General features: G+C 46.4%; 1 protein-coding gene across 1 annotated transcript in view; it reads right to left on the reverse strand.

Annotated features, from left to right (window-relative positions):
• Positions 1–13731, reverse strand: part of SYNPR (synaptoporin) — a 104757-nt gene extending 91026 nt beyond the window's left edge. The window contains exons 1-2 of the mRNA XM_065846006.2: positions 13595–13731; positions 13435–13500 (exon numbers count right to left, since the gene is read on the reverse strand). Of these exons, the coding sequence (XP_065702078.1) occupies positions 13435–13500; positions 13595–13612 (84 nt within the window). The 5' untranslated portion in view covers positions 13613–13731. The remainder of the gene's footprint in view (positions 1–13434; positions 13501–13594) is intronic.
• Positions 13732–14466: the final 735 nt, after the last annotated feature.

A 14466-nucleotide genomic window follows, 5' to 3' on the forward strand; every position in this document is an offset into this window, starting at 1 on the left:
AGAATGTATTTCTTCCTGTCTCTTGCTGTGATGATCGCAGCTATTTAGAGTAATTTTGATTGGAAAAGACCTTTAAGATCATCAAGTCCAACATTTAACCTACCACTGGCACTACATCATGTCCCTAAGAACCTCAGCTACACGTCTTTTAAACCCCTCCAGGGATGGTGGCCCCACCACTGCCCTGGGCAGCCTGTTCCAATGCCTGACAACACTTTCCAGGAAGAAATTTTTCCTGATATCCAATCTAAACCTCCCCTGGTGCAACTTGAGGCCATTTCCTCTCATCTTATCTCTTGTTACTTGGGAGAAGAGACCAACACCCTCCATGCTACAACCTCCTCTCAGGTAGTTGTAGACGGTGATAAGGTCACCCCTCAGTCTCCTGTTCTCCAGGCTGAATCCCCCCCAGTTCCCTCAACAGCTCCTCATCAGACTTGTTCTCCAAACCCCTCACCAGCTTCCTTGCCCTTCTCTGAACTTGCTCCAGTCCTTCTGCAAGTCATTAGGACATAAGCCAGACCCATCAAACCCTGAAGCCATGCTTCCCATGTTTGGTTTTGGTGACAGTTTCACCTGCGGCTGAGAGTCACAAATTCCAGGTTTAATCAACTGTGACCAACAAACATGCAAAGTTTTCACCCTGTTACTCAGTTACAGTCTAACAAAATGGCATCTTGGCCAGAAAATCCCACGGGTTTTCTTCAGACATGTTCAAAGCAGAGCACTCCCACACCTTGTTGGCCAATTCCTGACTGCTGCATCTGCAAGGTGTCCCTTCTTCCTGAGCCTTTCCCATCTGCACATGCTACATGTTGGCTTTATACATTGCATACAATACAGGTGGTAAAAAACAGACCAGACTGCAAGAAGCTCACTTTACTCTTCAAAGGCACCTGCACTTTCTTGGTAATGCAACAAGCTGATGAAATGCCAGGAGGCCAGTCTATAGGGAATACGTGAGCGCTATACGTGGCACATTGAATCCGATTTCGCTGCGTACCACCATATGGAACAGAATCTCAGCAGCATCAAACGTTTACCTAAACTCCATTAATGTCTTCTCCAAGCCAATATTTATAGCATACACACCAGTAGCTGCTGTCAGAGTGTGTATAAATGTTAAACTGAACTGTTAAAGAAACATAATGACAGATGTAGAGATGCTGAAGAGTGCAATCTATTCTAATTTATGATAATTTATTTCCATCATCTGGAGCCCTATTCAGAAGCAAAAGCTGAATGCATCCCAAAGCGCATCACGGGGTGAAGTGTAAAAATCCCTAGAAAAAATAAAATCTCTTTAAAACCAAGTAAGAGTACTCTTGTCCTTCCACCAGGACATGCTTAGCAATCTCTCTGTGCAGAAGTAATACAGATGCGGGGTACTCGAGCCCTGCCTCCCAGCAGGCCAGTGACACACGGGTTTTATTGCAAGTTGGGAATAGATGGGAACTGTTTCTCCCATGAGAGATGGTTGATCATTGCTGAGTCACTACTTTTGGGGGAACTAAGATGTGCAAAAAGTATTTATTAGCTCTGTCAGAGCCTCTTCAGCTGCATTAACTACAAACGCTGCACCCATGGGTGGCTGGCGCTAATGAGCACCTAAACCAAAAGATGGAAAACTATTTTTAAAAAATGAGTGAACTACACCATGGTGAGCTATATGGCAGAAAGAGCTTTTCTATTTAACTCCTTGGCAATGCAATCTGTGCTGGATCAATTCTGCCATGAGACATGGGCCCTGTCTCAGACTCCTGCTGCTGTGATTCTACTGTGAAAACAATGACGGAAGGGACGAAAAAAAGGAAAAAAAAAAAATAATTAACCCCCCCCCACACACAGAGAAAACAAAACAAACAAAGAAATAAAACAGTGACAGCACTTGGTCCCCACAGCAGGGAGAGCCACCGGATCGCAGAGGACCGCAGACAAGGAGCTCCTCTTCACAGCACTGTCCCTTCCCGTGAATGCCATAACCCGGGCAGTGGCAGGAGCCGTTCTGCTGTGTGGCAAACCCAGCGTCCCCTGCATATGTCAGCCCACCGCAACGCCAGCTCCCGCTGCCTGCCAGGGCCTCGCAATCTGGGCAGGCACAGATTTTGTGCTGGAACGGGCACCGTCCCCGCAGAGCCGCCTGCCACGGGTGACAGGCTGCAAGGGCACAGCCCACAGAGCCAACGCGGCCAACAAAGGAGGCAGCAAACCCAGAAGGCTGATGAACCCAGCTTGCTGATTCTCTTCTAAACAGACTATACTGCCTTTGTGCAGCTCTGAAAAACTCCATGTTTGACCAAGAAAAGGGCTAGGTACACAATATAACCGTAAACCAAAACACCAATATGTATACAGTGTCTTAAAAGTCAGGTGAAAATCTTCCATCAAAACCACTTCCTGCATTTTAGACTCACTCATCTTTTTCCAAAAAAGCCGTCGTTTCTCAAAAACATGTTGACTCTTCTTTGCAAGTCCCAGTGCTAAGGGCTTGTGATATCCATCCTGGGAACACTATTGCATTGCCTTCAAGGAGTTTGGGTTGGTCCCTCATGCTGCCCGTGCTCTGTAAATCAGGCTTCACAGCCAAACTACACTGTTAATGTGATCCATCACATCTTCATGAGGAGAGAGCCTGTGGCATTGCAGTGGGGTGTGGAGAGAAGGGGAATGTGACCTGACCATTATTTCCCTACAGAAATATTTTGAGCTGAACTATTGTAGTTTCTGGGAAAAATATTTCTTCATTCACAATCTCACCAGAATACCAAAGTTTCCAATGGAAATTTAGATAAAACATTATTTTTTTCCCCCAAGGAAATGAAATTCTTTATTCCAAACCAGCTCTACCAATGACTCTTTGATGTAGTGATGATGGTTGCTACCCTGGCATTTAGGTACAGCCCAAATTGCAAAGGACAAATACTCCACAGGTTCCTCAGTCACCTGTCCCAGGCTATAAAACATGAGGGAGCTCACTCTCAATACCTTTCCTTGCCATAAAAACATCACACACTCCCTGCTCACCTCCTCCCATCACAATCAAAGCCCAGCCACCAACAGCACATGGAAAATGAGTAACCATGTCTTTATTTGAAGACTTTTCTACACATTTAGAAATCAGCTGCGATGGGGTTGCCTGGCTACATGCTACTCGGTACCCATATTTTGCACGGCTCTGCAGAAAGCCGAAGCCTAACAAATGTTCTCAAACCAGCACTGGGATGGCACTAATCAATAGATGTGTCCAGTCAACTGATTCTGTTTTGCAGTAAAATCCTAACTCCTGGCCTTAACCGTCTCAATGGGTAATTCCATCAAGAAAACTCTTCTTGCAGCACCATTCACAGAAGTAGATTAAAAATGGATAGAGAATAAGTTCAGAAAGAAGCTCTATTGAGCCATACTTGTGAATAATCCCTCTGTCCACATGCCTTAGGTCACCAGTTGGAAAAGTCAGTTTGCAATGCACTCAGTACTTGGCAGCGTGCAGCTTCTGCATTTTTATCCATACTCAAATGCATCCTCCCATCTATGTGCAAGATTAGAACAAAACGCTGCTAAAACACAGCAGCAAACACCATGTATATCAGCTCACTGAGATCAAAGGCACGCAGCAGCAAAGAATTTAATTAAAATGTTAAAATTAAACAGGAAGGCATCCATTGTTTAATTTTTTGGCAGGCATGTTCTTTCAAACTGGGACCTAATTCTACTCCAGCACGCTGACTGCCCTTGGAGATGGCAATCAGGAGAGCTCTGCCGGATCTATCAGCTGCTGGATTTGGCACTGGGGGGAATCCCACGCTTGCTTTGGTTTTGAAGCACAGTCTCTAAAAAAGCACTTGGAGGAACTGCTCAACTCCACGGGATAATTATTGCAACATACATATTCTGTAGTAATAAGCCAATTTCTAGTATCAAGCCTAATCTCTTTGGGCTGGGCACGATATACACCCATGGGCATCATTACTCCTTACAGCCCCAATGGGGAGCTGTGACCTTGCTGCATTCAACCGCTCACAGGCACCACTCTTGCCATCCGAAGGTTGTTCTAAATTGGGTAAAACACTGATAAGGAGCAGTGTTTTTCTGTGTACAACGCAGCCTCTGCCTGAGGAGTAGCAGGGGGAAGAACTATGTGGTTTTAAACTTGCACACAGATGGGGGACTTGTTTAGTTTTGCTTCAAGCATACCTCCAGCACACAGCCGGGGAGAAGATTATTCTGAAAATACTTCAACCAAAGCTCAAGTTTGCTTGTTAAATAACTGTAAGATATTTCCTGGCATCTGGGGGTATTTTGACTTGGATGCTGAAGGCAGCCATAGGCCATAATACAGCCTGTATCAGGGAGGCTGAACCAAGAAGCCAGTTGTCTCCTTGTTTTTCAAGAACCTGGCAAGGTAGATATTGCTACTTATATAGCATTATTTGGGGTACCACAGCCAAGGATACATTGGATTTGCATCACCTGAGAAATAACACAGGAGGGCAAAACATTAACATCAGGAGAAGTGAAGGCTGAGGACAGACATAACAAACTCATTTTTGAAAGCCAAAGAGCTACTGAAGTACTGTTACTATAAATTAACTCCTGATGTATCCATGAACTTGCCAATGTTAGGTAGCATTTCTTTCAGAAATCTTCTGGGCAGAATTTTATCCCCAATACTTCAGGTTCTTCAGCACTTCTAGTGAATATTCAAGTCAGGTTGTTTGCAGGAGGCTCTGGTATTTCTCATGGAATAAAGATCAAGTTGACAGGTCAGGAGTTTCACAAGACAGTCAAATCAGATTTATTTCTGGGGCTGTACACATCCCATCTGAAAATGTATAATACTTCATTGGAATCTTCCTGCTTGACAGTTTTTCTCCTGCTTCCTTAACAAGGAGAAGCAGGAGACTCCCCACTGCCGTCTGGGACACCTCAGTGCCTGGGATGCTTGTTGGGGTCGTCTTAGCAAAGAGACATCCCCAATCCCCTAACAAAAGCGCTCTGTGTAGGGTGTCATAATCTCTCACGGCTCTGAAAACACACGCGCTAATTTCTGCCTTGTGATGGTACAAACAAATCGGGGCTGGGGCATTTGCACCAGCGCTTCTGTGGGAACGGGAGCCCACAGAGCATCCCTCAGCTTCATCCCAAGCTCCAGCACTTTTTGCTCCCCACAGATTCAGTTCAGCAGCTGCAGCAGGCTCTGCCTCTAACACAGCCTTCTCCCCAGATGCTAAGGCATTTTGGAAAAGGCACAGACAGAACAGCTTGTTCAGAGAAACACATCTATCCATTAGAACATCCCAAAGAAATGAAAGGTAAAACAATAAAGGGTGATGAGCACATTACTTCAGCCTTTTTTGGCCAGTTTTCCTGGGTTGTGCACATATCCCACTGCTTTAAGGACCCAAGTTGGCATTAGGCTCATGAGACCTTTCTGCTTTCCTCTCCACACTCACCATAGCACTGCCTCATACCACAGATGGCTGCTCATCTGGAAAACCCCCTCTCTTCAGAGGCCACGTCAGTCTAATCCTCTGCTGATCCTTCTCCCCCAGCAGCATTATGAAAATACTCAGCCGTGGCAGTGACCGAGCTGCCCGGTGCGAGACTCCCTGTCTGGACTCTGCTCCCTCTCACCACATCCAACCTCTGAGTGTGACCCACATGAATTCCCATCTCACCATACATTTCAGCTGAGATTTGAGTGGTTTGCAAATGCCTACGACTAGCACATGCAAAAATCTTCTGGGTTGTGCACCCGTGGATGTGCCTGCATGCACAGGCTGCTGAGGCAACACCTACTATTTTTTGTTCATATAAAAGGTTCTCAGAGAATACTTACTTGACTGAATGCTATTGCCAAACCCCTTTAATGCCATAATTTGTATCTACAATTATAAAAATTGAAACTCCCGTCATTTTATGCGATTTAAGCATTTCCTTAAAGAAGGGGAGCAATATTAGCTCTTCTCACTGAGTGAAGCATTCTGAATGGCAAAATACTGCTTCCAAAGACAAACCCGAGAAGTGTCTACAATGGTCAAAAGATAAAACTGTGCAAATTAAACAAAGCAAAAGCTTACAGTTTGTCTATATTCAGTATTCCTTTGCTTTTGCCAAAAAAGCAAGCAAGCTGTCACCTTAGCAACTATGTCACACTTTGCAGTACATGCACCACTTTGAACAACCACCTTAAAAGCAGCACCTCCACACTATATGTTCTTTTCCATGGTGTTCTTTACAGCACTTTGCAGATCCCTTCTGAGAGCAAAAGCCATTAAGACCCCTCTGGCCAGTTGCCAGGCTGGACAGACAGACAGATGTCCAAGTGCTGGTTTCCATACTGCACCCCAGGACCACTCCAGGACTACAATACTACTTAAAGATCTTATTTGGTGCCAGAGGAGAAAGCTGCACCTGCAGAAGTGTGGCTGGAGCACTTTGCCTTCCATCACCAGCCCTGTGCAGAGCCCAGCGTTACCTGCTTTTGCCTCTCCCCTTCTCCCACATTAGGAGGAGAAAGTCTTCTCTCCCAGAGCAGAACAGAGACTTCAGCCATGGACCAGAAGGTCTCCTGCCCCTTGGGATCACCCGTAGCGCCCTGAATCCAGGTTAACTCAGGGACCACAGGATTCAAATGATAAAAGGGTTTTACCATAAGTACCTCCAAGCCTGTCTTCCCCAAACTGCAACATTTGAATCCAGAGATGTCAACATGCTGGGCCTTTACCCGGGGCTGCAATTATGCAGATGCTGATTAACAGGAGTAATGACTGAAACATCTCCCTCATAAAAATTTGCAAGAAGACTTTAACCGTTTATGTCTAATGGCACAACCCTTTATCTCCATGCATCTTCTTGCTAGTTTGAAAGTCAGATCATTTTTATTCTTCCTTTCATAGCAACCTGGTTTGCATATATAATCAAATTTAGCATTAATGAGCTTCTCTCCTCATCTTCTATTCCTAATGCTTTGAACAGCCACATTCAGATAATGCCAGCAGATTCTGTCATCAAAAAGGTGGCTTACCATAAGGAGATTTTAACAGTTTCAGCCAGGGATTTCCATGGGAGCACTACATAACTCCAAAAACTCCTGCCTCCTGGAGCACTGTATCTCATGTACTGATTCTACGTAATTCACTTATACCAGTCCCACTCTGGGCCACTTGAGAATCATCAGAATTTAAATAACTTGTTAGGTGACCTTTTAAAATCAACTCTCCCACGATCACAACGTGAACCTAAATAGAAAATGGTAAGCACTTTTCAGATGAAAGATGTCATTTATTTGCAACGTGGTCAGGCATTGCTGACCTTTTCTCCTTCCCTCCTTGTCTGTACCAGCATTTATACCATTTTAACAGCAACTTTTTGATGGAACAAGATTAGCACAGTTCTCAGTTTTCAATAAGATATGCACACAGACAAACACGCATGTGAACAGAGTGCAGAACAGCCAGCTCTTTGCAGTCTGTGTAAAACCATGGGATCACAAGATGGATTTTCTGCTCTTTCACTTGTGTTCTGGGTTTTCAGTCTTCAGGAATTCTTTCTTTCTTCTGCTAACCTGATCTAAAAGCATATGGTCTATCAAAGCCAAAGGTTTCAGAATCACAAGACTCCCAGAAGCTGAGACTTTGAGACCAGAAGGTAAAATACCATGTAGGCAGTGTTACTGCTTCTGCTGCCCTTGTCCCAGTGACAGTGACACATGGCTTTCACATCTCTCTTCAGCGAGACTACAAAAACTTTTCAGATCTTCCCCATCACACACAACAGAGCCTGATATCTAACAGCAAAATCCACATCCCGGTTCTTCCTAATAAAAATAACTTGTCCAACAGAGTTCTCTGCCTGCAGGTCACCAATAAGTTCACAAGTCATATGTCCAATGACAAGGATCGAAACAGCCTGTTCGCAGGGCTTAGGTCTCTTTGACACTGACATCCCCTTGTTTCACTGTGGCAATTATTGTCTGTATGGAACTGCAGTGTATTTTGCATTCATTCTACTAAGCTGCCTATAAGGAATCATCCAATTAATGATAGCTTACAGAGGAGGGTTAGTTACATGGTAATTACCTTCCTAATATTAAAATACCATTGAAATTGATTTACACTTTTTGACTAGGTGGAGTGTTTTATTGACCTGACACTACGTATACAAGACCTTTGAGGCAGGAACTGAGACCAGGTTTTCCAGAACAGCTACCTACGTCCCAAGGCAGACACCAAAAGAACCTGACAATACATTTTTCACATGTGTTTGTGTATCTTACACATCAAGATGGATGGACCCAACACTAAATGCAGCATCTGATCTTGGCATTGCATAAGCAACACCAGCAGGCAGAAAGAAATATTATTTTTATTAAGGCTTTTCTTTCAATATGAGGATTAGACAAGATAAAACACTCAGCTATTCCAGCCCTGCATCTATGAGGAGCATTAAGCTTCAGCAAGGTTACCCTGCTCCGTCACCTAAAGTCTCTGCCCATGCCAGAGCACACAGCTGCCTTCTGGTTAAGCAAAAACTAAACAAGCACAAGCAAACATGATGAAGAGCCTCAAGCAACTCTAAAATATCTCAGGCCCGTAATACACTATACAGAGTAAACTGCTAATCACACATGCCTCATGCAAGCATTACCTTTTTTTTTTTTTGTTTATTTTCAGTATCTCAAGATATCTAGGCTTTTCTAGGACACACTTGAAAGCATGCAGCTACTTATGTCCATTCATACGCATGCAAATATAATCCAACAAAAGCACTTCATGGCCAGATGAGCAATCAGAGTTACGACAAAACACAAGACTTATTATCAGTCTTTCAAGATTCAGATTCCCTTTGCCTTCCACATACACATCTGTTTGCAAGGCAAAGGTTGCTAACCCTTGCAGAAGTGACACAATCAGAGCAAGTTTGACTCTTGCCAGGCTGGCAACAGCCTGGCCTTTTTCCTGGCTCACCAAATGATCATATCATGAAGGCAAGGATGCAAAGCGAGGTCAGCTTGGTCCAAGCGCACACAGATTTTTGAAGCTGCCTTTGTCCAACTTCCACTAGAGATGAATGGGGATTTGTTGTCCAAATGCCCTGTACTGCTTCGGAAATCTTTGGCGCATCCCATGGAGATGCTCATGAGCAGTGATGATCTGCAGTCATGCAAGGCCTGGAATGTATTTTTTTCTGCACAAACGTAAGAATTAATACAACTTCTCAGACACAGTTGGGTTCATTAAAGATCCTAATGTCCACTTCCAAGTTGTTCTACCAAGAAAAGCCCCAGTGTCCACAAGATTCATCTTACAACAAAAATGACTCAACAACTGCCCTGATACGAGCAGCACCAGCTCAGACAGAGCCACTTAAATGGTTTTTGTGCCCAAAATACCCCTCCAGCTGTGCCCATACCAGCCTAGACAGGGCTGTAAGCTGGCAGAGCAGGGACATTGTTGCATGGTATTCTAAAACAATAACCTCCAGATAACAAGGCAATCACAGTATCTCCCAGCTTGCAACTTCTGCCAGTTTCTGCATCTCCGCTATTTATTGAGGGTTACACGAAAAGGTGTTGCGTGCAGCACTGCAGCTCCTGTTAATTTACACGGAAACTGGACAAATGTCAGGTTGGTTTGTGTTTGCAGAGGAAAAGTTGTGGCAAAAACCACAGCAAGCAAGAAGTAACTAAAAGCCTCAGCCTAGTGATACAAAATTTCTATTTTTATACAAAATATTTTGCAGGTAACGAACCCATTATACATGCGGTAGTTCATACACACTTCACAATGTGATGTGCAGAACTCTGCTTTTCGCTTTATTTGCTTTTTGTGGGACTCCAGAGAGGCAACAACTGTGAAGCCCATGCACCACAAATGACAAACCTCCTTGTCTTACTCACTTCTTGCAGACCCCAATAAAAGCAGTCTAAACACATCCAGAGATCCACAGGACTGAAATTAATCCAGGGAGACAAATGAACATATTTCTTCTCTTTTGTCTTTCTTTATTCATTATTGTCAGGTGCGTATGCAGGAGAGTCGTTTCTCAAGTGAAGTTGTAATAGCGTTTGTGACATTGCTACTAGTTGTAGTGCCATGGTAGATTATCATGAGAAATAAGCTTCAGAAACATACACGCAAAGATCTGTGGAGTAACGCCAGGGGAATAAAGAGCAGCAACAACAAACACAGCTTCTATGTAACTTTTTCCTGCCCCTAGCACACGCCATGAAGCAGAGTTGACTCAAAGCTGGAAACACCCAGGGCCTATTGTGTACAAATGGGCACAGATTTCCAAGCACAGATTTGTGACCAACATACATACTCCAAGTACACAACATATTAACAAGGTAGAGGTCAAAAAATGCAACTTTCACTTAATTGCTACAAGTCACTCTTTTTTTCTTCTTTCTCTTAACCTTTACTGGTTCTGAGCCAATGTTGCGTCTTAATGGCTTCTAAATGCAATTTCTTGTCTGAAAATAAGATTCCAAAGTACATGGGAAATACAAATGAAAACATATCGCGGCACTGTGAATATTCAGAAGAATCAGTCTTATGTCAGCGTCTTCTCTCTGGGTGTGAGGTGATAGTCAAAGCAGAAGACTGAAGGTCAGATGAAGTCCCTGCTCCTCGAGACAGAGGTCTATGTCTGAGCCAGACTACTGGTAAACCAAAATTTGCACACCTATAGGTTGCTTCTGCAACAATTACAGTTTCACATCTGAGAAACCCACAGCCACCTTAGTTGTCACCAGTCTTGCAAATATTTCCGCTTGTGTATACACCAATTTCAGCAGCACCATTGTACGAGACGTTTATTAACAAAGACACGCTGACCTCTGAACCACCATGGGCTGACCCAAATTGCACAAAAGATGGGAATGCAAACTCAAGGCTGGACTACCTGGACCAACTGAGGGCATTTTTGGTGCACACCACCTCCACCATACCAGCCCTTCTGAGGAACGCCCCCACCTCTGCCATCTGTGTTGCAACACCACAAAGCTGCCCCCCAATCGCAAGAGGCACCCAATGCCCAGAACCACTGTGTCACCAGCTGGGCTATGAACTTTATTTCTTTGCAGATTCAATCTAGGACTTAAGTGGGAGGTGGTAAGAGGTGCCATGAGTAGCATATGGGGCTATAGTACACAAACAGCAGAGGATTAACGCCAGTATTTTCCTTCTTAGATTGCAGAAAGGGCTTTCCCCACCTCTGTGCCCTACCTGCTTGCTTTTCACACCAGAAATCCAAAACATGGTTTTCTGGGAAATATGCATTAAAAACAAACAAACAAAAAACCCCCGTAGGTTTTCCAAAAGCAGAAGTTAACACCTCCCTTTTAGATGATAAATAAGCCAAAAGAAGGCAATATTAAAACTGCTTGCGCTTGCTTTCCGAAATCCTAAAACTCTGTAGAACTGGGTGTTGTTATTCAGCTGCCACGTCACTCGCACGATGCCAGTCACACCCTCTGACAGGTGATTACTGTGAAGCTCAAAAATAATTCATCAGAGTTAACAAGAGCGGGTTTAGTGAATTCCACTGTCACCAGCACTTTTTGCATAAAAAACTCCACTCACATCATTTAACACCCAAAATGAAACAGCTGTAAATCCAGCAATTAGCAGTGTAATTTGACTGTTCTGATCAAGTGCACCGAGGGCTGCAAGGCAGCCGGGGAATGTGGAAGCGGCCCCAGAATTGGCTGGAGCATTTGGTCTTTTTTTTTTCAAGTTTAAAATTATAATTAGGCTGAAAAATGGATTTTGAGGGAAAGATGAACACTTAATTGAGACCGGAGATGGTAGAGAGAGGTGAATAGCAGTTGGTAGGCATGGTGAGAGGAGAAGGAAGATGGGGGCAACAAGATGAAGTGAATAGAGCTGGAATTTGGGTAACACAGAAAGCCTTTCAAGTATATTTAAAAAAATAATAATAAAAAGGTCCTCTGCATTCTGAGATACTGTGCACTAACTTGTGCATAATTTTGCTCACAGATAAACGTCAGAAGGGGAAAAAGTAAATTCTCATACCATCTCAAATGTTAACACACTCTGCACCCTTTTCCAGCATTGCCTTTTTGCCAAGGATTGATACACCTGAGCCCTGTCAGAAGAGCTCTGTTTACATACATCCGTATGTGCATTTATATACATACAAACAGGTTTCCAACCACGACAAAGGCAGCTTTTATATTCAGCTGTTGGAAGAAGTTACAGACCAAGGAAACTGCCAAGAGAAGAGTTTGCACTCACTGTCCCGAGGACACCAACGCACCAGGGGAACAGTTTCCTTGACAGGCAGAGCCTGCATCCCCCGGCCCTGAGCCCTTCCCAACCACCCCAGACATCACTTCACCGGGCAGGCAATCAGTCAAAAGACCATGCTCCCAGCAGCTGTTTGTCATAGAAATAGCTTTTCCCCCCATTCTGCTTCACAGGGAGCTCTGCAGTGTGGTTAAAACACCCTCAGCCCAGCATCTGGGAGTTAACCCCTGGATGTCCTGACTTCACCTCCAGGCAGGAGCAGCAGCGCTGGGGGGGTTTGTGAGCTCTGGGTGAGGAAGGCAAGGGACCTTGTCCATCCTCCACATGCAGGTCTCCTCATTGCAGGGCCACCTCGTCTCAAGCCCATGGCACCATCACATCCCCATCATCCAGCTGCATGGGACCTGATGCTTTGAGGCACTCATGGGGGAAGAGGAGCTGCTGATGCGGGGAGCAGGGACCAGGTCCGGGGCAAGCAGTTGCCCCCAGCACCCCAAAACACCCCCCTGCGAACACCCAGCGGCCAGGCTGCACGCGGCGGGTGCGAACATGTGGATAAAAGCATCCGCACGCGGATGCGCCCCCCAAAATATGCATCTTACATAATTCCCCAGCCAGTCAGCGTTAGGGGAATGTGATTAATCCTCCATGACATGTTCTGAACTTTCGTTCAGAGAGGCTCTCTCCTCCCGCAGACCTACTGGCGATGAATGTCATTTGACCTGCAGACTTCACTACGAATGAGCATCAGAGCAACAAACAGTGACATTGCTCCGCAAACCAATTATCTGCCTCCTTCCCCGCTCGGCCCAGAGACAAGTTTGCTAAATGCATAATGAGGATTTCCCCCCCCCCCCCCTTTTTTTTCTTTCAATCTTTTACATCCAGCACAAGGATGACGGGGGGGCATTCACAAACACAGCTCCCAGCCGACCCCTCCTGGCACATCGCTGTAGGATTAGCGTCCCCGGGCTCACCACCTCGCCCCCAGCCCCGTGTTCCCTGTTCCCAGCCCCTGCCGCCGTCCCAGCCCGGCTCCCACCTGTTCCGCGGGGCGCAGCGCCGGGCGCGCACTTTGGGGACAGCCCCCGCCACCCTGACCAGCCCACCCGCGGCCGGAGCGCTGCCCGACACCCTCCCCTCCCCGCCTGGGACTCACCCACTCGAGCACCCTGAGGAAGGCCAGCGGCTCCTTCACCACGCGAAAAGTGCCCGCGGAGGCGAGCTGCGGGCAGAGACAGGGAGGGGGTCAGCACCGCGCCCGCTCCGCGCTCTCCCCCTCCCGCCTCCCCGCATCCCGCCCGCGGGGCCCCGCGTACCTGGTCCACCGCCTCCATGGCGCCACAGCCCCGCGGAGCCGAGCGGAGGCGAGCGGAGCGGAGCCGCCCGCCAGCCGGGGATGCGCGGCGCTGCCCCCGCGCACGCCGGGCGGAGCAGCCGGGCGGGGCCCCGCGCCCCCCGCACCGCCCCGCGGAGCCGCCCCGCGTCCGGGCACCGCTCCGGCTTCCGCCCGCTGCCTGCGCGCTGCCTCCCGCTGTCCGTCCGCCACTTCTTAAAATTATTAATTAAAAAAGAATGAATAATTCCTGGCAGGAAGGTAAAGGAAGATATCGGAGGAAGAAAGAAAAAAAAAAAGGAGAACAAGCTGCTTCCCCCACCGCCTTCAAAGAAACTGTTAATATTTCGATGGAAGCAGCAGGGACAAGGATAGCAACGCGTTGCGCCGTGTCCTTCTGTCCCCTCTCACCCTCCCTGGGTGAACTTGCCCGCCGACCCCAGCCCCCCGCGGGCCCAGGGCTGCAGCTCGACTCTCCTGCTCTCCAAGCGATCAAGTCCTGCTTTTCTAGCATTTCCTTGACAGCAGAACAGCGTTCTCTGTCTTGCACTGCCCTCATTCTGGCCTCATTTCCCAACATAGCCTTAGCCGGGCAGGAGCAGCAGGTCCCTGTTTCCATCCACACTTGTGTTGCCTTTGCTTACTGACAGTGTTTCCAGTTCCTTGTGGCATTAAAACATCACCTTGAGGGGTTTGTGATGGAGCCAAGACCTGCTCTAAAAAGGCTCAGGAAAGCACTGAGGGCACAAACTCACCACTTTAATTAATGCCACATATCCAGCAACTACATTAGGCCCAAATTCTGCAAACGTTTGCATCTTCAGCTTAGCCACCCTGACAACCAGTTATGCTACT

Source organism: Patagioenas fasciata, chromosome 10 (genome assembly GCF_037038585.1).
Source record: "Patagioenas fasciata isolate bPatFas1 chromosome 10, bPatFas1.hap1, whole genome shotgun sequence".
NCBI lineage: Eukaryota > Metazoa > Chordata > Aves > Columbiformes > Columbidae > Patagioenas > Patagioenas fasciata.